General features: G+C 41.6%; 2 protein-coding genes across 2 annotated transcripts in view; one reads left to right on the top strand and one right to left on the bottom strand.

The window, feature by feature from the left end:
• NDUFA12 (NADH:ubiquinone oxidoreductase subunit A12) overlaps positions 1-7,637 on the top strand; it is a 42,052-nt gene extending 34,415 nt beyond the window's left edge. The window contains exon 4 of the mRNA XM_050747213.1: positions 7,355-7,637. Coding sequence (XP_050603170.1) covers positions 7,355-7,535 — 181 coding nt within the window. The 3' untranslated portion in view covers positions 7,536-7,637. The remainder of the gene's footprint in view (positions 1-7,354) is intronic.
• METAP2 (methionyl aminopeptidase 2) overlaps positions 1-22,844 on the bottom strand; it is an 817,888-nt gene that overhangs the window by 535,946 nt on the left and 259,098 nt on the right. The gene's annotated exons all lie outside the window — the stretch shown is intronic.

Here is a 22,844-nt window from a genome sequence, read left to right as displayed (position 1 = left end):
TTGAGCTTTTTGAAGAAGTAGCCTGGGTTTGCAAGTTATTTTAACTTTTGGCACCCTAGTTTTCTCACTTATTAAATTTGGATAATAATATTTACCACTAGAGTTGTTATAAGGATCAAATAGGTTAATATTTGTAAAGTGTATAGATTAGTGCCCATGACTTACAAATGCTATATATAAGTATTAAATAAATTAGGCAAATAACCTGCTTTTAAAACTTATATATGGTGAACATTTTCTCAAGTCATAAAATATTCTCTCTTTTTTTTTCTTAGAAATGGAATCCCGCCTTCCCCACCCCCCTCCCCCTCCAGGCACCATCATGGCTTTCTGCAGCCTTGAACTCCTGAGCTCATGTGATCTCTGCCTCAGCCTCCCAAGTAGCTAGGACTACAGGTGCCTGTCACTATGCCTGGCTAATTTTTGCATTTTTTGTAGACATGGGGTCTCATTATGTTGACCAGGCTGGTCTCGAACTCATGGCCTCAAGCTATCCTCCCGCCTTGGCCTCCAGAAGTGCTAGGATTACAGGTGTGAGGCACCATACCTAGCCAAAATATTCTCTATAGCATAATTTTTAATAATGCCTTAGTCTTCCCATCATATGGATATGCCATGAGCTATTCCCTTTATTTTTGGTTTTGTTCTTTCCATTCTTTCATTGTTATAAATAAAGCTCTGATAAATATTCTTGTACTTGAGTATTTATCCATATCCTCATTTCCTTAAATGGAAATGGATCCACCAGGAGTATACATGTTTTATAAGTTTTTGATACCTGCTGCCAAATTGCCCTCTAGAAGGGCTATACCAATTTATATTCTCAGGATAAATATATTCAATACTATATGAGTATTGATTTCTCTTTAAGTTCACTGATTCTGGGTTTTTTAAATCTTTGCCAATTTAGCAAGTAAAAAATTTTACCTTGTTTTAATGGGCATTGCCTTGATTAAACTTCATTGTTTGCTCCTATAATTTTTTTCTTTGTTGACATCTCAATATTTTTTATCAGTTTTCTATTGGATATTTGACTTTCTCTAATTTGTAATGATAAATGAACCTTTTTTTCTGCATATTACAAATATTTTCTCCTGTTTCTTTTAACCTTTAATCCTGTTTATAGTGTTTTAGGACATAGACATTTCAATTTTTAAAAAGCTTAATTTTGGGGGTATATAGTAGTTGTATATATTTATGGGGTGAGATGTTTTGATACAGGCATGTAATGTGTGATCATCACATCATGGAAAATGGGGTACCCATCCCTTCAAGCATTTGTCCTTTGTGTTACATACAATCGAATTATACTCTTTTACTTGTTAAAAAATGTACAATTAAATTATTATAGACTATAGTCATCATGTTGTGCTATCAAGTAATAGGTCTTATTCATTCTTTCTGACTATTTTTTTTTATGCCCATTAACTATCCCCACCTCCTCCTCATCCCTAACCCAACCCCACTACTCTTCCCAGCCTCTGGTGATCATTCTTCTACTCTCTATCTCCATGAGTTCAACTGTTTTGATTTTTAGGTGTCACAGATAAACAAGAACATGCAATGTTTGTCTTTCAGTACCTGGCTTACTTCACTTAACATAATGATCTCCGGTTCCATCCATATTGTTACTAATGACAGGATATTGTTCTTTTTTATGGCTGAATAGTACCCCATTGTATTAAGTATCACATTTTCTCTACAGATCCATCTTAGGTTGCTTAGGTTGCTTCCAAATTTTGGCTATTGTGAACAATGGGGCAACAAACATGGGAGTGCAAAAGTCTCTTCACTATACTGATTTCCTTTCTTTTAGGTTATACCCAGCAGCAGGATTGCTGGATCATATGGTAGCTCAATTTTTAGTTTTTTGAGGAACTTCCAAACTGTTCTCCATAATGGTTGTACTAATTTACATTCCCACCAACAGTGCATGAGGGTTCTCTTTTCGCCACATCTTTGCCAGCATTTATTATTGCCTGTCTTTTGTATAAAAGCCATTTTAACTGGGATGAGATAGTATCTCATTGTAGGTTTTTTTTTACTGCTCCTTGTGGACCAGAGCTACCCCATAGGCAGTGTGCCCAGAGTAGCCTCATTTTAAGTTTGATTTGCATTTATCTGATGATCAGTGATGTTGAACACTTTTTCATATGTCTGTCTGCCATTTGTTTGTCTTCTTTTGAGAAATGTCTTTTCAAATCTTTTTCCCATTTTTAAATCAGATTATTAGATTTTTTCCTGTAGAGTTGTTTGAGCTCCTTATATAATCTGGTTATTAATCCCTTGTTAGATGGGTAATTTGCAAATATTTTCTCTCATTCTGTGGGTTGTCTCTTCACTTTGATGATTGTTTCCTTTGCTGTGCAGAAGCTTTTTACTTGATGTGATTTCATTTGCCCATTTTTTTCTCTGGTTGTCTGTGCTTGCAGGTTATTACTCAAGAAATTTTTATCCAGACCAATTTCCTGGAGAGTTTCCCCAATGTTTTCTTGTAGTAGTTTCATAGTTCAAGGTCTTAGATTTAAGTCTTTAATCCATTTTGATTTGATTTTTGTAAAATACAGCAAAAGATAGGAATCTAGTTTCGTTTTTCTGCATATGGATATCCAGTTTTCCCAGAAGAGACTACCTTTTCCCCAGTGTATGTTCTTGACACCTTTGGTGAAAATGCTGTTTTGATTAACATAGCTCTGTTATTTTTTTTAAGACTCTTTTTTTTTTTTTTTTTTTTGAGACGGAGTCTTGCTTATTGTCCAGGCTGGAGTGCAGTGGCACCATCTCAGCTCACTGCAATGTCCACCTCCTGGGTTCAAGCAATTCTCCTGCCTCAGCCTCCTGAGTAGCTGGGATTAGAGGCATGTGCCACCACACTCACTGATTTTTGTATTTTTTAGTAGAGATGGGGTTTCACCATGTTGGCCAGGCTGGTCTCAAACCCCTGACCTCAAGTGATCCACCCACCTCAGCCTCCTAAAGTGCTGGGATTAAGGCATGAGCTACCACACCCGGCCGCTCTGTAGTATAATTTGAAGTCAGTGTAATTTGACTTCTCCAGTTTTGTTCTCTTTGCTTAGGACAGCTTTGGCTATTCTGGGTCTTTTGTGGTTCCATATATGTTTTAGGACTGGGTTTTGTGGGGGTTTTTTCTATTTTTGTGAAGGAAGTGATTGGTATTTTGATAGGGATTGCATTGAATCTGTAGATTGCTTTGGGTAGTATGGACATTTTACCAATATGGATTCTTCCAATCCATTAACTTGGAATATATTTCCATTTTTTGGTGTCCTCTTCAATGTCTTTCATCAATGTTTTACACTTTTTTCAATTTTTACATAGTAAGATCTATCAGCTTTTTTCTTTTTATGGCTTTTTACCTTTTACATTAATTTTACAAGTGAATCTTCATATTCTCTGAATATCAATATATTCTGTGATTATAAATACTCTTTTCGTATCTGAGATTATTATTTTTATGTATGTATGTATTTATTTATTTAGAAACAGAGTCTTGCTCTGTTGTTCAGGCTGGAGTGCAGTGGCAGGACATGGCTCACCGTAGCCTATGTTTCCTGGGTTCAAGCAATTCTCCCACCTCAGCTTCCTGAGTAGCTGGGACTACAGGTGCCACTATGCCTGGCTAAATTTTCAAAAATTATTTTGTTGAGATGGGGATCTCACTATGCTGCCCAGGCTGGTCTTGACCTCAAGTGATCCTCCTGCTTTGGCCTCCCGTGGGATAACAGGTGTGAGTCACTGTGCCTGGTCCTGAGCATTATTAATCTATCTGGAATCATTGATGACTTGGGAAATCTAACTTTTTTTTTTCTTTTGTTTTGTTTGTTTATCTTTTTTTACACTCCTCTCAACTTATACCTTATGGTGTTTTTTTGTTTCCCAACAAAATCATCCTAGCATAATTTGTTGAGAAATTTTTACTTTCTTCAATGATTTGAAATGCCAGTTTCACCTTATATACATTTTAGTCTGTTTGGGGGTTTTTCTACTTTCTTATGGTACTTTTGTGTCAGTTGCCATAGCATTCTAATGTTCGAGACATTCATTTAATGTCTGATAATGCCAGTGCCAGCCTTTCTGATTGTTCTGAGTTTTCAAAATTTTCTTGGATAAACTTTAACTGAAGCTTACAATCATATTGTGAAACTCTAAGAAGAACCCCATTGGGATTTTCATTCAGATTGCACTTAATTAAATAATAGTTAGTGTGCTAACAAGGTTTGAATTGCCGTCTTATAATGAACCATGTTTGTTTTTTAAATTTGTTAAATGTATCAATCCCATCCTGGGGTTAGATGGATCCAGGGGTTTTGTGGATACCATAATCCCAACCCAGTTTCATAAAGATCCCATCTCTACAAAAAAATATTTTGAGACGGAGTGTTGCTCTGTCACCCAGGCTGGAGCAGTGGCACGATCTCGGCTCACTGCAAGCTCCACCTCCCGGGTTCGTGCTATTCTCCTGCCTCAGCCTCTTGAGTAGCTGGGACTACAGGCGCCCACCACCATGCCCGGTTAATTTTTTGTATTTTTAGTAGAGACAGGGTTCCACTGTGTTAGCCAGGATGGTCTCGATCTGCTGACCTCGTGATCCGCCTGCCTCAGCCTCCCAAAGTGCTGGGATTACAGGCGTGAGCCACTGCACCTGGCCAAATTTTAAAAAATAACTTAAAAGTCAGTATCTCTGGCCAGGCGCAGTGGCTCACGCCTTAATCTTAGCACTTTGGGAGGCCGAGGCGGGCAAATCACTGGAGGCCAGGAGTTCAAGACCAGCCTGAACAACATGGTGAAACTTCATCTCTACTAAAAATAAAAAAAATTAGCCCAGCGTGGTGGCATGCGCCTGTAATCCCAGCTACTCAGGAGGCTGAGGCAGGAGAATCACTTGAGCCCAGGAGGTGGAGGTTGCAGTGAGCCAAGATATTGCCACTGCACTCCAGCCTGCGCCACAGAGCAAGACTGTCTAAAAAAAAAGAAAAAGAAAAAGGACCCAGCTAAGAGTCTGTTTTGCAAGTAAAACTCTCTGGTGTGGCAGTCTGAAAGATATGATTTATTTACCCCTTATTTAATAATAAAATAACAAGGGTTATATTTGCCTAGCAGACTATAAACATATCCCTTTTTCTTATAATTCTTTATAAACTGCTATAATGGGTATAGTTTATTATTTATTAATTCCCTGATTCTTGCATGTAGCCTTGCCGGGATAAATATTTTCAGATTTTGTGTATTGTGATAAAAATTATTTTTTACTTTTTTGGAGCATTTTCCATTTCTCCATGAGCTCTTCAGTTCCTCACTTAAGTAACAGAATAGGCATAAGCTTGGGACTGTGGTTCCTTAAATATCATTTTAACCTTCAGGAGTCTTGATAGCAATTTTTTGAATAAAATTTTTCTTTAGTTAAGCTGACTCAACAAGATAAAAGTTAAGTATTTCTGCTATGTCATAAGCTCACATAAAGCCCCTTGATAAGTGACAGCCTTGACTTTAACAGCTAATCCCTCTGAGTGGTTAGTGGAGCCTGGCTCACCACCATCGTCTCACAAGGGCTTCAGCGCTCATGTGCTCATATGCATGGTTACAGTTTATTGGCCCAGGTCACTTTCACTAATCCCCAGCTTCCTTTAAAGGATGTAAGACAGACACTGACCTAGCTTGTACAGCTTTTTGCATTCTTCATTGTATAAGCTGATCATGAAACAATTATCTTTCGATATAAATATAGCAACTGTAATCATATTTTATCTGTATTCAGACTGGTTTTTAGCCAATTACCTATCTATATCTATCAATTACTGCTAGCAAGTATTCTTAGGTTTACATAGCAACAAAAATGTTTCTCATTAGCTTTAGTTCTAGTTATTCCACTGAAACATCCTCCTCTTGTCCTTTTCTCTGCAGCTAGATAATCACCTTTTCCCCACCCCTGGGCTGCAGTTCTGTGACTGGCCTCTCATTTTTCCCCGCCCCCCCCAACAGGGTCGTCTCTGTCTTGTGAGCTCCAGGTCTTAGAGGCTGGGACAAATTCTCTCTTCCCTTCTTTCCCATGTAAACCCCTCAGCTTAGCTTCCTGCTTGATCGAACTCTGTCCCACAAACTTTGATTCCTCCTTTCCCTGTCGTTAGCAGTAGTATCGCTGGTCTCTTCCCTTTCACCTCCAGGTATCCGGCTTTTAGGTCTGATTTCTGGAACATATCCTCTTAAATTGTTAAGCACTTACGACTGAAATATTTGTGAATTGGGGGTCGTTGTAACTTTTTTTTAAGGCTGGGTCTCACTATGTTGCCCAGGCTGGTCCTGAACTTCTGGCCTCAAGTGATCCTCCCACCTCATCCTAGCCAAAGTGCTGGGATTATAGACATGAGCCACTGTGCCTGGCCCTGATTTAATCTTTTAATATAACAAGTTGCATATTCTCTAGTGTTTGCACTGACATGCTTGAATTTACAATGCATCAGAGACTCTTCTCAGCAGGAGCCTCATGGATTTTAAACTAGACCTTCATGAGCCAGAGTAACCTGAGCGTACCGAAAATCCAGAATTGACCTCTAGCACCTAATAGTAATACTGTATTTTTGTCAATTCTAAAATATATTTGCACATCTAAACTTAGGATACATGTTATAATCAGTAGTGTGCCATAATATATTTGGTAGCATCTTTCTTTCTTAGAGGTAGATAAAATAATGGCATGTCTGAAAATGGATAGTGTCAGATTTGATAAGATACAGTAATGGGCCGGGCATGGTGGCTCATACCTATAATCCCAGCACTTTGGGAGGCTGAAGCAGGAAGATCCCTTGAGCTCGGAAGTTTGAGTTCAGCCTGGGCAGCATAGTGAGATCCTATCTCTACAAAAATGTTCTAAAAGTTAGCCAGGCATGGTGGCATGCTCTTATAGTGTCAGCTACGTAGGAGGCTGAGGTAGGAGGATCACACGAGCCCAGGAGTTTGAGGCTGCAATGAGCTATAATAGTGCTACTGCATTCCAGCATGGGTGAGAGTGAGACCCTGTCTCCAAAAAAAAGAAAGAAAGAAAATGAAGGAAAAAAATACAGTAATGAGAACAGTAGCTGACATTTGTTGAGTATCTGCCACACACAAGAATTTTTCTATGTGCTTTATGTATATTATCTCCTTTTATCTTTATACCATCCCTGAGGAGTAGGGATGTTCAGATGGAAAAAAACTAAGGCATAGAAGAATTCAGCTAGTAAGTGTTGGAGCTAAGGCTTGAACCCAAGCAACAACAACAAAAAATACCTTTTTAACCTTCCTTCCACTGTGCTGTACTGCCTCTTCATAACTGTTTGGGTTTTTTCCCCTCTTCAAGGCATCGGTGGCTTCACAGTATGACTGATGATCCTCCAACAACAAAACCACTTACTGCTCGTAAATTCATTTGGACAAACCATAAATTCAACGTGAGTGGCACCCCAGAACAATATGTACCTTATTCCACCACTAGAAAGAAGATTCAGGAGTGGATCCCACCTTCAACACCTTACAAGTAAAGACAATGAAGAACAGTTGAAACATGCAAAATATGGAGCTTTTCATGTAATTACTCTTTTACCATTTACCATTCACTAGATTAAAATTGTGTGACTAAACAATGTCTTTCGTGCCTTTTTGCCCTTCACTTTGTTGTTTTCCAGGTGCAAAATAGATGCTTCCAAACATGGTGATTGAAGTAGACTTGTATTGGGGTAGCTGCCTGGTTTACAGTTCCCTTTTCTGGAAACAGCCTCTGTGGTCCTGTTTGTGCTTTGGGACCCTACCTTACTACCATAGCTCGTTATATGGGAAGACCTAAGCCAAGCCACATTTTCTCATGGGAACTTGGAACTTGAATGGAGAGACACAAAGGCTGAAAGTCATCAGAACTGGGTGACTTTTATTGAAGCTCTCTAAGGAGGTTATCAGAGATACCCTATGTCCTGAGTCTGGTTCTTTAATGGTTCATTTTAAACTGTAAACTATCCTAGACTCTATTCCAATATGTTCTTAGTTCTTTAAGCTAACTAGGGTCACAGATTTTTTTTGTTGCTTACCAATAAAAAAGTCTTTAATATCCAGATTGGTACCAGAGGTAGGCAAAAGACCTTCAAGGAAATGCGGGATCTTTGGAATTGGTGGTTGTGTCTGGGTAGGGTGAAAGGCCCACATCTCTCTGTATTCCAGATGGAAAGCTCGCAGCTCCAGTGATCAAGGAGCTTATCAGGCTGTTGCCTTTAGTCACCAGGATCCACGAGCCCCCTGAGGATAAGGCCCCTGGGGACTGGTAGCAGCCACCATGGAACAAATTAATGCTAGGATTATGGAGTCAGGTGGTTGTTTCCAAGGGCATTGAATGACTTAAGAGAGAATAAACCTTGATTCTCAAATCTCAACTCAAGGCATCAAGTGTGTGAAAGGAAAATAAATCTTGGGACCCCAAAATCACTAAGCCAAGGGAAAAGTCAGGCTGGGAACTATGTCAGGCAAACCTGACCCCCATTTTATCCCTAAATAAGATATTAATAGCTACAAAGATAAAAAGCTACATATCTCCCTCCTTGGAATTCCTTGTGGACAAAGGACAGACAGAACTCAAAGTCATCTCTGAGGCTCACCGGAGATAAATGTGTATCTGATTGCTTCCTCTGCCCTGTTGTTTATGTAAAAATCCAGATTCCCTGAGCCAGACTAAACTGTGTATTCAGTGGAAGGCTGCTCAAGAACTCAAAAGAATGCAGCCTTTTGTCTCTTGTCTACTTATGACCTGGAAGCCCCTACCTCACGTTGTCCCATCTCACCTGACGGAACCAGTGTGCATGTTACACCTACTGATTGGTGTCTCACGTCTCCCTAAAATGTCTGAAAGCAAGCTGTACCCCGACCACTTGGGCATGTGTCGTCAGGACCCCCTGAAGCTGTGTCACAGGCACAGCCTTAACCTCAGCAAAATAAACTTTCTAAATTGATTGAGACTTGTCTCAGATACCTTTTGGTTTATAAGTGAAACGCAGGGTAATCGTATGACTTCACTTACCTTCTTGTTTTCCTATATGAAAATGAAGGGATAGAGTGGGACCCTGGCTGTTGGTATAGGAACATCTAGAAGGAACTAGAACAATGGTCTTCGCCCTTGACTGCATATTAGTTTTTTTATAATCCAGAATTCCAGGCAATCAGACCAGCATCTCTGAGGGTAGGATCCAGGCATCAGTAATTTTTAAAACTTCTCCCCTCACCACCTTATGGTTCAATTTGCAGCCAATGTTTTGAACAACTGTGCTAAAGAAACCAACACGCAAAAACCAGTTCTTTTGAAACTCTTCCTCAGTCATAAGAAACTAGTCTACTGCAGCCCTATCCCCTGAGTATCCCTTAGCTGGATCAGGTTGAATTCAGTGCCTTCAAGAGATACTGTATTCAGTGTGTTGTTTTGGCTTTTTTAGCCCTGGATTTTTGAGACAGCATATAACATACAGGTGTTTTGCACGTATTTATTTGCCTGATGACCTGAAAAGCTGGCAGAGCAAAACTAGTCCCTGTAGGTGGCCCAGTCTGCAGTCCAAGCAGCTCTGCTGCTCAGCCCTCTCAAAGTGTCTGGCTGATTGGGAGACTTAACGCAGTCAGAGACAAATTTCTCCAGGAGAATCACAATGGAAGCCCACAGGACTTTGGAGCAAGGTCATACCCCCTTCTGGAAGATTACTATTTTCCTTTTGAGAAACGGTTCAATTTGCTACTGGGGATGTTGGAGACTGTGGGGGCACCAGGTGCTATTTAATACACCTACTCATAAAGTTGACCATTTCCAGCAGCACTCCATCACCTAGCAGGTGGGACCAGACAGGTCATGAAGACACATTTTCTTTGTATGAACATTTTCTCCTGACTCTGTGCCTTTAACTACTCTATTCCCACACCTTGCCCCTACCAATCTGTCTCTTTACCTTTGTGGAGCGTTATTGTCCAGTTAACTGAGAATGGAAAAAAGCCAAACCCGGTTTACAGATACCGTGAACAATAGGCGCTATCAGCTAGAAACGTACTGTGTATATTTGGGGTGGTCTTGAAGGACAGTTGAGGGCAAATCTCAATTTGTAGGCAAAATTCCAAGCACTGCCTTTTATCATGTACTTTGACTTCAGGGAAACATGATCTGAGGTGAGGATCTATAACCGTAACCAGTCACTGGCTAGATAGTCAGAGATTGAAAACAGCAACATGGAAGATTTGTGCAAAAGTTTTGGGAAGGGCTTGGCAAATGAACCTTGAGGCTTGGATCTGTAATCCAAAAAGATTTAGAACAAAGTAGCCAGATGATTACTGAGATCACCTTCTGAGAACAAATCTTTGTCTCAGTGCCTGCTTCTCGAAGATCCCAACAGAAAACACACATCTAAGCCCAGTAACATCATTGCAGCAAGTTCATTTCATTGGACTTCTTCCATATTGGAGGGAGAGATGCTTTGTTTTTGTGGGAATAGGTACTGATTCTGAATTTGAGTCTGTTTTCCCTGCCTATCATGCCTTGGCCAACATCAACATTCATGGGATTAGAATGCTTTCTGCCTTGTCATATGTAGGACAGTGTCCATGGCGGAGAAACTCACTTCACAGAAAAGAGGCTCGGTGGCTCACGTCTGTAATCTAGCGCTTTTTGGGGCCGAGGCAGACGGATCACCTGAGGTCAGGAGCTCGAGACCAGCCTGACCAATATGATGAAACCCTGGCTCTACTAAAAATACAAAAATTAGTCAGGCGTGGTGGCATGCGCCTGTAATCCCAGCTACTTGGGAGGCTGAGACAGGAGAATCGCTTGAATCCAGGAGGCGGAGGTTGCAGTGAGCCAAGATTGTGCCATTGTACTCCAGCCTGGGCAACAAGAGTGAAACTCCTGTCTCAAAAAAAAAAAAAAAAAAAAAAGGCAATGGAACTGTCTGTGGGAGTCCCTGCTTGTGTTTATGATGTGTCTTATTGACCTACCTCTCAGATATCACCTCTCGTTTCTCCCTCCATCACCCACTATATGTCAGCCACACAAGCCTCTGTCTAATCTTCAAAGACTGGATTCATTCTTGTCTTGGGTCTTTGCACTTGCTCTTCCTTCTGCCTAGAATATTAACGTCTTTGTGTTGCTCCTTTTTTTGGTATCATTCATATCTTACTTTACAAGTATCACCTCCTCAACAGAATGTTCTGTGTCATCTAATCTACAGTAGCTTCCTCAGGAACTTCCTATTACTGTTTATTTATATGAACTTCCTTGTATTATTTTATTCATAGTACTTATTGTTACTTTTTGGGAAAAGGCCTGAACAAAATTACTCCAGTAAAGAATCTCTGTATTGAGCTTTTACTGAACACCCACTGTCCACCTATAAAGGCACTCTACATGTAGATATAATGAAGCAAAACTGTATTGATTAGATTTAGGGCTGGGCACGGTGGCTAACGCCTACAATCCCAGCAGTTTGGGAGGCTGAGGCAGGCAGATCACCTGAGGTCAGGAGTTCGAGATCAACCTGGCCAACATGGCGAAAAACCATCTCTACTGAAAATACAAAAATTAGCCATGCGCAGCAGCACAGGCCCAGCTACTGAGGAGGCTAAGGTAGGAGAATCGCCTGAATCTGGGAGGTGGAGGCTGCAGTGAGCTGAGATCACACCACTGCACTCTAGCCTGGGCCACAGAGTAACACTCTGTCTCAAAAATAATAATTTTTGTTGGAGGTGAAATAGTGACTGAAATTAAACAGCAGCAGCCCAGAACAGTAAATTCTGAAGTTTCAGAAAGTAAGAGTTCTTGTGGGAAATAACACCTAAACATGCAAATAGGAAATTTCTAAAGTTTCATTGACCAATTTTTACAGGGAAAAAAGTACACTAATTACCATGATGTCATGCTGTGTTTCCAGAAAATTGGTGATCATTTCAAGGGTTTGCAATCACTTGTGTGATCAGCTTGCAAAGACCGCTCGGTCTATATCCCTGCTTTAAGTCATCCTTCTATGAATGGAAAAGTCCTGTGCCTAACATTCTTCTCAAATACAAGTTAATTCATACCCTGGTGCCAAGCACTCATAGTATGAAATGCGGTCACATCGTACGAACATAGTAATGGAGCCATATTTATCAGCCCTGGCTCCAGGAAGGTAATGTCTGTGTATGCTTTTTGTTTTTAGACTGAGTCTCACTCTGTCGCCCAGACTGGAGTGCAGTGGCGCAATCTCGGCTCACTGCAACCTCCGTCTCCTGGGTTCAAGCGATTATCCTGCCTCAGCCTCCCAAGTTGCTGGGATTACAGATGCATGCCACCGTGCCTGGCTCATTTTTGTATTTTTAGTAAAGACGGGGTTTCACCATGTTGGCCAGGCTGGTCTCCAACTCCTGACCTCAAGTGATCACCCGCCCCAGCCTCTCCAAGTACTGGGATTACAGGCGTGAGCCACCATGCCCGGCCAGAAAAGTTTTTTTCCAGGCCGATGTCTGGTGTCTGAGAACCTGGTTCTACCTGTGCCTGAAGTACATTTCATTTCCACTCTTTAATGATATGAACCAGTAAATTTCCCTATTTTCTTATAGCTTGACTTAGAATCTGTATTGACTTACGCTTCTTCCACTTGTAGCTGAATGTCCTCGCTGATACAGCATCCTTATGACTTTATTACTTCTCCTCTAGTAATAAAATTTATTACTGCTGTGTACTATCTTCCTTTCTTTCTTCATTTTCCTTTCGTTTCCCTTTTCCCCTTTCCTTTCCTTTCTTTTTTATCCCCCTACCCCCTCCTCCTTTCCTTTCCTCTCCGTTTTTTTTTTTTTTTTTTTTTTTTTTTTTCCAGAGACAGGTTCTCACTCTGTTGCCAGGGCTGGAGTGCAGTGGTGCAATCACGATTCTCTGCAGCCTCGACCTCCTGGGCTCAAGTAGTTCTCCCACCTCAGCCTTCCAGGCAATCACCACCATGCCCAGCTAGTTTTTAAGTTTTTTTGTAGAGACAAGCTCTTGCTATGTTGCCCAAGTTTGCTTGCTTTGCTTTGCTTTGCTTTGCCTCTCTCTCTCTCTCTCTCACTTTCTTTTTTTTTTTTTTTTTTTTGACAGAGTCTCACTCTGTCACCCAGGCTGGAGTGCAGTGGTGTGATCCCAGCTCATTGCAACCTCCACCTCCCGGTTCAAGTGATTCTCCTGCCTCAGCCTCCCAAGTAGCTGGGATTACAGACACTTGTCACCACGCCCAGCTAATTTTGTATTTTTATAGAGACAGGGTTTTGCCATGTTGGCCAGGTTGGTCTTGAACTCCCAACTTCAGGTCATCCACCTGCCTCGGCCTCCCAAAGTGCTAAGATTATAGGCGTGAGCCACTGCGCCCGGCCAGCCATCTTTCTTATTAGATGTAGGCCTGATTATGAATCTTCTGATTCATAACTCTAGGCATATTATGAACCAGTAGTGTTTGCCAGGATTTATTACTATAAGCTAATAAATAGCTTTATTTAAAACCTTTGTGTTGAAATGGATGCATATAAAAACTTTGTGTTGAAATGGATGAAACTCTGCATGTGCATTGGAGGATATATCCCGGTCTTCAAAATTTCTGTAAGTGATGGCTCTACCTGATTCCAGTTACAAAGAAGTCAGATTTACAGATTTGCCTGCATGCAGCCTGGACTTGGAACTTTGAGCCACAATAAAATTGCTTAAAAAAAAAAAAATTGGCAGTCATCTTTATGTCACTAAATAAGGGTAAGCATCAGCCTCACAATTTTAGGTGCTTTATGATACTGTTTTCAAAGCAATACAAAGGGGATGGAAAAATGACATGCAAGAAAACCTGGATCCTCATTTGACATTTAAATATTAACTTACATGAAAAACTATTTTCTCATTTTTGAAAAGCTATCTCTTTGTAGGTAGGATTAATACATTTGTAATGTTAAGAATTTCATCAAAGGCAACGCAAATCACTAGAACCATTAATTCCAACTTGAACTAAGTGAAAAAACAAAAAAATGACTTGTGGAAGAAGTAGTCAGCCATATAAAAGGCTGTTGCATTTGGAGGCAGCTTGCCCTGCAGGCTGACCTGAATTTCTCAGTTTGAGAATTGTGATAGCCATTAATATTTGTCACACAGCTGTGCTTGTCCCAGCTCCCTTACGGTCTCCACACACCCAGCCCCCACAACCCTAAATTCAAACCCTTACCTAATTTTCCACTGGTGAAGAACTAAGATTTCACTCTCACATTTTCTCTTGTGGTCACTTAAAGCAAAGTTTCTCCCCTACGTTTGACTGAGTAACGGCTGCCTTGCCCTCATTTCTTGTTTGTCTGTATTTGCTATTGAGTTTGATGTTGAGATTTCTTTTAGGATCCTAGAATTGGCACTTCCCGTACACACCGCAAGTGTGTCTACTCTATTTTTGGAGTACATTTAAAAATCTAGTAAGTTAACTTGTTTGTCCAGCTGTATGGCACATTTATATAATTTATGAGTCAATCATTATTTTAGACAAGATTGGGCACATTCAGGGTGGTGTGGCTGTGGACTCAATAATTATTTTAGAACACTCAGTTGTTAGAGTTCTATTTGATTAACAAACATCCTGAACAGATATGTTCTTCTCTCCAGCACTGTTGAGGCAGGGAAGCAGTATGACAGATTGGAAAGAGATTCGCCTCTAGAGCTGGACTGACCTAGGACCATCCCAGAGCTTAGCCACGTAGCATTGGGCAACTGTCACCTCCTAAGAGGAACTCAGTTTCCTCATCTGTAACACGGGATGATTAAATCTTCCTTAGACTTGTTAGGTAAAGCATCTGACATATGGTAGACATTAGTATTATTATCATCATATCTTAATGATCTTGGTGGAACCATAAGCAAAGATCCAAAATTTTAACAATTTTATTTATTTTTCTGAGATGGGGTCTCACTCTGTCACCCAGGCTGGAGTCCAGAAGGGTGATCTCGGCTCACTGCAACCTCCCCTCCCTGGCTCAGGTGATCCTCCCACCTCAGCCTTCCGAGTATCTGGGACCACAGGCACGTGCCACCACGCCTGGCTAATTTTTATATTTTTAGTAGAGATGGGGTTTCACCATCTTGCCCAGGCTGATCTTGAACTCCTAAGCTCAAGCGATCCACCTGCCTCGGCCTCCCAAAGTGCTGGGATTACAGGTGTGAGCCACCGCACCCGGCCTTAACAACAATATTAAATAATGATAATTTAGTTTACTGATTTACAGTTCCTGAAAGCATGATTAATTTTAGACCTTTTTATTATTCTTTATATTAAGTAAATAGAATCATATAAATACTAACGCATTCAACTAAATTTTACATTATACGTTAATATAGATCACTATATAAGAATGACTTAGAGACTTTTTTAAAGTTATTTTATGCAACATTCCTTTGAGTTTTACTAGAAACTCAATTTTAAATTATTTACTTAAACCACTTAATGGTTATATTTGAAGACAAATATATAGCTATAATATTAGCTTTTATCTTTATAGTACCCTTCTTTTATTTACAGGAAAATGAAATTTGATATTTTCAGAGATGTACAGCTAACGTTCCACCTCCTATGACAGATAATTACAAATGATTTAGAAAGATCAAATCCACCGTACATTCCAGACAGCTCTGGATTCTGTAATGTTTTACCTTTGCCAAGACAACTTAGACAAGCTAATGATAGTGGCAGGTTATAAAATTCACTCTCATCACAGATTCAATAAATGTGCTGGGCATTTGGTATTTGTCTGCTCAGCATCAGTTTCTTCCCTTTTGAAAACAGCATCCCCCTTCTTTGGAAAACTTCTCCTTCCCATTCTAGCCCTGCTAACTACGGCACACTGCCTCCTGCCTTCTGACACCATCCTCCTGGCCCTAATAAGTAGCCCTGGAATAGACATATGTGCAGTCCACACCAGGCTAATCAAATTCTTCCCTAGGCTGGCTGGCTTTTTCTCTTTCTTTCTTTTCTTTCTTTTCTTTCTTTCTCTGGAGTTTAACCATATTGCCCAGGCTGCTTTCACCAGCCTTTAGTAGAGATGGGATTTCACCGTGTTGCCCAGACTGGTCTTGAACTCCTGACCTCAGGTGATCCGCCCACCTCAACCTCCCAAAGTGCTGAGATTACAGGTGTGAGCCACTATGCCCAGCCTTCCTAGGAAGGAGAGAGAGAGAGAGAGACTTCCTTTGATTCTATGCCTTACTCTCTCCCCTTGAATTTGCTCAATTCCAGCTGAATTTCTCTCATTGGCAGCAAAAACAACCCTGACAAATGCAGTAGGATATTAGTATTCTTCAGTTGGTACTTGGCTAAAAATCAATGCTTTCTAAATCTATGAGGAGGGTAATGGATGAGAGTCATTTCCATTCTTGTGAGATATGATTATTAATGTCTTATTTAATACCATGTGGCTTTATTGAGGTAAATGTCATTCATAATTAGATTAAAGGGATTTATTTGACAACCTTCTATGACCTTTGGTTATCTACAAATTAAGTGGTTTTCTCTGGCTAAGGCCATCGCTCCAAAGCTGGGCTTTGACTAAACATTTTGGTTTGGGGTCATTTTTATGAGGCTTCCTTCAACCCAGCTCACCCTTTTGCTCTTGCCTCATCTTTACAGCATCCTAACAGCAAGATTAGCTTACAATGGCCAGTTTGGGCCTGACAGTCAGTACCTAGGTCATGTGACTTCTCACCATGTTTCAGTGGATGTTTTGCTGCTTCTACTCGTGGAGCTTGTGTTACTTGATGTTGATTTCTTTTCGGCTGTTGCTAGGATACACCGTCAGCATCCATTCACCCTTTAGAATTACAGCCAACTCCAGCTCTTCCTGACTTCTCAGTATTGTACAAGCAGAGGCAGTGTCAGAAAATTCCCATTCAGTTTTGCCAAGAGTCTCTAGAAGTGGTTGGGGACAGAAGGAGGGTAGGCATTAACTATACAAATCAAATGTCACTTGGGGTCTTCTTGCTCCTTAGATCTAGATAAAATTGACTCAGAAAGCCCCTCTCCCCTTCACAGTTGAAGAAAGTCCAACAATCTATCCAAAGCTTCAGGGAGGGGTAGAGCTTATGTTCTTACAGATTAACTTTTGGCTCCTGATTCCCATTTCTTTCTTTCTTTTTTTTTTTTTTTTTTTTTTTTTTTTTGAGATGGAGTCTCACTCTGTCCCCCAGGCTAGAGTGCAGTGGCGTGATGTCGATTCACTGCAACCTTCGCCTCCCAGGTTTAAGCAATTCTCCTGCCTCAGCCACCCAAGTAGACGGGATTATAGGTGCATGCCACCAGGCCCGGATAATTTTTGTATTTTTAGTAGAGACGGGGGTTTCACCATGTTGGCCAGGCTGGTCTCAAACTCCTGACCTCAAGTGATTTTGCTTTGTTGTTACAGTTTATAATGACCTAGGTAATCAAAGAGTGGGGATGGGGTCACTTTATCTTATACTTTTGGGGCTGTGTTCCAGGCTCTGTGCTAACAACTTTTTGTGTATTATCTCATTTAATTCTCAACAGCCAACCTGTGAGGAGGGTGCTGTTATTGTTCATTTTACAAATGAGCAAACAGAAGCATAGAAAGATAAATGGCTGTTCCCAGGGACATTTAGCTGGTTGATCTGGAATTGAAGCTCCGGTGCATTCTAGCCACTGCTAGAAAGAAACCCAAGCCATGTGATTCAGACATGGGGAATCTCATGAGCCACATGCAGCCCTGGACTGCCCAGTTCTGGACTTCTTTCAGGTGGGAGAGAAAGAAGGTCTCTCCCTTAAGCCATATTATGTCTCTGAAATAGAAGCAACTGGGCCAGGCGCAGTGGCTCACGCCTGTAATCCCAACACTTTGGGAGACTAAGGTGGGCGGATAACTTGAGGTCAGGAGTTTGAGACCAGCCTGGCCAATGTGGCAAAAACCCGTCTCTACTAAAGATACAAAAATTAGCTGGGCGTGGTGGTGTGCGCCTGTAATCCCAGCTACTCAGGAGGCTGAAGCAGAAGAATTGCTTGAACCTTGGAGGCAGAGACTGCAGTGAGCCAAGATCATGCCACTGCACTCCAGCCTGGGCAACAGAGCGAGACTCTGTCTCAAAAGAAAAAAAAAAGAAGCTGAATAGAATTTTTAACGGGTACAGATTTATGTTGGGATTAAAAAATAGAATGAGGCCAGGTACAGTTGCTCATGCCTGTAATCCCAGCACTTTGGGAGGCTGAGGCAGGTGGAGGAGTTCGAGACCAGCCTGGCCAACACGGTGAAACCCCCATCTCTACTAAACATACAAACATTAGCTGAGTGTGGTGGCAGGCACCTGTAATCCCAGCTGCTGGAGAGATCGCAGGATGGCACTCCAGCACTCCAGCCTGGGCAACAGAGCGAGACTTCTGTCTAAAAAAAAAAAAAAAAAAAAAAAAAAAAAAAAAGAGTTGCCAATGTTTAAAATCTGGCAGACTATACATCTATACATAAGAATCTAAATTTCTGCTTGTTCTTGAAAAATTAAAAAAAAATAAAAACCAAACCTGTCAACCTGGGGCCCTTCGCAACCATCCACCACAGCTCAGCATCTAGTGGATAGCTCATGTAAGCTACTTGCAGGCTTTGAGTTTGTTTCACCTCCTTTTTTGTCACTTTCTGTCCCTCAGGCTAGCAGGCTGGTGAACAAGAAGAGGGAGGGATGCTGCCGAGATGGAAGGTTGATGTGTCCGTGGCTTCCTCCCTACCTGGGAAAAGCCCTGTGAATGGGACCTCTGCATTTCTAGACTCACGAGGCTGATGAGAAGGTGTTTCCTTGTCTCTTTGCTCAGGACTGAAGAGGAGGGGAGTGGTCTCTAACAGGGCCACAGCATGGCGGCAGCGGTGATGGTGGCCACTAATGAGGGTTGTGTGGGGGTGGCAGCGCTGGAGAAGGTGGCTGAGACAGGGCGAAGGTCAAGGAGCCCCTGAGGTTCAGCAGGGATGGCATTCCTTCCGAGACAAGCTGTGCCCCACCTGGGGAGGCTGGAGAGATCTAGAGATCAATGAAAAGACAAATTCCTCAAGGGGTAGAGGTGGGAGGTGGCTGACCCCTTACAAGGGTCTGAGAATCTAGACTCTTAAGATGCCCCTCCTGAGAGCAAGAAGACGCCATCTCCAGATCTGGAAGCACTAAAATGTCTCCTGTGGATGAGACTGTCCCTTCTAGTGACTGGAAAGAGGAGAGCCTGGAACGGGATCTCATTTAGATGTTAACTAGATGGAATGAAGGGAACTGGGGATTGGCCTCTGGATTCCTGAGTTTCCTTCACTGCTCTAATTGGTGCTGTGTTTATTCATTCACTCATTTTTCCATGCTACATCATGGAAAAATCACTCATTTACTCCCCTACATCAATCCACAGACGACTGTGGCTGCTGACAGAAAGAATATCAATTTTTTTTTTTTTTTTTTTTTTAAGAGATGGTCTTATTCTGTCAACCAGGCTGGAGTGCGGTTGCACGATCATGCCCCGTGGTGTCCTGCGCTCAAGTGATCCTCCCACCTAAGCCTCCTGAGTAGCTGGAACTACAGGTGCACACCACCATACCCAGCTAATTTTTAAAGTTTTCAGTAGAGATGGAGGTCTCACTCTGCTACCCAGGCTGGTCTTGAACTCCTGGCCTCAAATGATCCTCCCACCTCAGCCTCCCAAAGTGCTGGGATCACAGGCATGAGCTGCTGTCCAAAATTTTTGAAGAGGAAAAGTATAAGCACAATTAAAGACTTACAGATGCAGCAAGCATAATTTTAAAATAAAATCTCTCTGATGTGTTCTTCTTATTACAAAAGCAATACATGTACATCACAGAAAATTTAGAAAATATAAACAAGAAAAAAAGATTCAAGAAGAATATTCATGATTACAGCATCAAAAAAAACCACCGTTAACACCTCAGAGTATATCTTTTCATTTTTCTGTGTAAAATGTAAATATTTCAATATTTTAGTTAAATATGATTATAACCTCTCCATGTTGTTTCCTAATGTGCTTTTCTCACTCAATAATAAATAAATTGTGACTGGGCACAGTGGCTCATGCCTGTAATCCCAGCACTTTGGGAGGCCAAGTAGGCAGATCACAAGGTCAGGAGTTCGAGACAAGCCTGACCAACATGATGAAACCCCCTCTCTACTAAAAATACAAACATTAGCCGGGCATGGTGGCACATGCCTGTAATCCCAGCTACTCAGGAGGCTGAGGGAGGAGAATTGCTTGAACCCAGCAGGCGGAGGTTGCAGTGAGCTGAGATTGCCTGTTGCACTCCAGCCTGGGCGAGAGAGCAAGACTCCATTTCAAAAGAAAAAAGTAATAAATTGTAAATATTAGGTAAAGTTAATGCATTTTTATCTATAGCATTATGATTATGATTATTGTTGTTGTTATTATTATTATTAGAGATGGAGTCTTGCTCTGTTGCCCAGGCTGGAGTGCAGTGGCATGATCTCGGCTCATGGCAACCTCTGACTCCCAAGTTCAAGTGATTCTCCTGCCTCAGCCTCCTGAGTAACTGGTATTACAGGCACCTGCCACCACACCCAGCTAAATTTTTTGTACTTTTAGTAGAGATGGGGTTTCACTATGTTGGCCAGGCTGGTCTCGAACTCCTGACCTCAAGTGATACGCCCACCTCGGCCTCCCAAAGTGCTGGGATTACAGGCATGAGCCACCATGCCCAGCCTACAGCATCATTTTAAATGAATGAATAAAATTTCATTGTGGGGTATATCATAATTCATTTAAACAATCACCTCATTATCAGGCAAGACTTTGAAAGCTACTGTTACATCTGACATAGTGGTTAGAGAACTCTATTTCAGATAGATATGTTGGCTCTTTCAGCCTCATAGACCCCTGGCATGAATCAATGCCCATTAGGCCAGGAGTGGGGGAAAAACCTGTTGAAAAATTTTCATGCTATCGAGTCTATTTTACTATTCTCTTTGAAGCACAAAGGAATAACTGTTCTCATTATTCTCTGTCTTCTATGTTACATAACTTGTTAGAGTTTCTAGCTGGGCTCCTCTAACATTATTAATTGTATCTCTTCTTTAACTTGGGAAATTCTTCAGTGAATGAATAGTGATCCATCTTCCTGGGACTTGCTTGAACCAAAGTGACATGCAGAATGTTAACATAGTGCTGGGTTTCAGGAGGAAACCATCCTTGTGAATAAATAAAGCACACAACATTAACTCACTCCTTGGCGTGTATCCTATGAGTCCTTCCAAGACTGTTAGGTAAAGTGCATGTATCAGATCCATCTTTAGAGATTATTCATGTGCATTGACTATCCCTGTGTCTCATCAGGCAGAGCAGCTGCTACCCAGCTGAGCATTGTCACAATCACATCATGGTAGCCTTCTCTTCCTGTTGCTTTTTTTTTTTTTAAAGCAAAAGTCACTTCCAGGGAGAAACTTCAGCTGTTAACTTTACCTTTGATTTAGAATATGTAGTACACACATTCCACCTTCCCCTGTACATCTGATGCTAGGAGACCTGTTGTTGGCTGTCCAGCCTCTATTTCCCTTCATTCATCATAACAATATCCTATTTTCTTAGGGAAACCAGCACTCATTCCCACCATTCTCAGCTCTGCAGGTTTTATATGGCTGGCTCCACAGCCATCTCCTGGTTAGAACCTGATTTTCCTCCCCGTAGACACAGTGATTGACTCAAAGGCAGGCACAAGACTTAAGCTAGTCCAATCCGAGGTCCTTTGACAAGAATTCTGAGACACAGACTCCTTTCTCTTCTCTTCGATATTAATGAGGACACATTCCCGCTTCTCCCAGCCCAAGGGGCTACTGGTCAGCATCTTGCAATAATGAGAGCCAACCCTAGGATAAAGAGAGTAGAGATGGGAAGATGTGGATGCCCTTGAGTTGCTGGATCAAACCCTGCCTAAAATTCATTTTCCATTTTTCTCTTTCGTAAGCCAATAAGTTCTTCTGTCTAAGCCAGTTTGGGGAAGGTTTTTTAATGTTTAAAGCTAAAAGATTCATGACCCAATTGATGCTAGTTGTAAAGAAACACATTGCTCCTCTACATACCTTCCTTCTTTTCCATAGGTCCAAGGCTGGAGTTCAGTGGTGCTATCTCGGCTCACTGCAGCGTCCGCCTCCTGGGTTCCAGTGATTCGCCTGCCTCAGGCTCCCAAGTAGCTGGGATTACAGGCGCCCGCCACCATACCTGTCTAATTTTTGTATTTTTTAGTAGAGATGGGGTTTCACCATTTTGGCCAGGCTGTTCTCAAACTCCTGACCTCAAGTGATCTACTGTCTCCCAAAATGCTGGGATTACAGGCATGGACTGCCGCGCCCAGCCCTGCATCCCTTTCTTTTCAACATTGCCATCCCCCTCTTCATCCCTGGGAACTTTCCTGTTTCTAGGAATGACAAAGAAATGGGGCACAACTCCCCCCCTCCCTGCCCCCACCAGTTTCCTTACTTTCTTTCCTAGAAGGCAAGCACTTTGGAGCTTTCTGACTTCAGCGATTTGTTGCTAACCTCTGTAAGGAAATAACCAGGGAAAAATTACAAACATGGGGTGTTTGCACAGGTTGCAGAAATCATCTGCTCTTAGGGTCTTTGTGGTCTGTTATGAATCTCGGTGCAGTAGGAAAGACCTGAGTGGTTCTAGGGTGTCTTTCTCATATGACATTGGAAGGTTGGCCTTAACCGCTTACTCCGGGAAAATTCACGCTGGCACATCTGCTAGTCCTGGGAGCATTCTGAGTTACAACCTAAATTTGCTTCCTCATTTTTATGGCAGGTTTGGTGTCCCAGGTCTCCTTAGAGA

The sequence above is a fragment of the Macaca thibetana genome, chromosome 11 (genome assembly GCF_024542745.1).
Source record: "Macaca thibetana thibetana isolate TM-01 chromosome 11, ASM2454274v1, whole genome shotgun sequence".
Taxonomy (NCBI): Eukaryota; Metazoa; Chordata; class Mammalia; order Primates; family Cercopithecidae; genus Macaca; species Macaca thibetana.
This window is presented reverse-complemented; position numbering and strand designations above follow the sequence as displayed.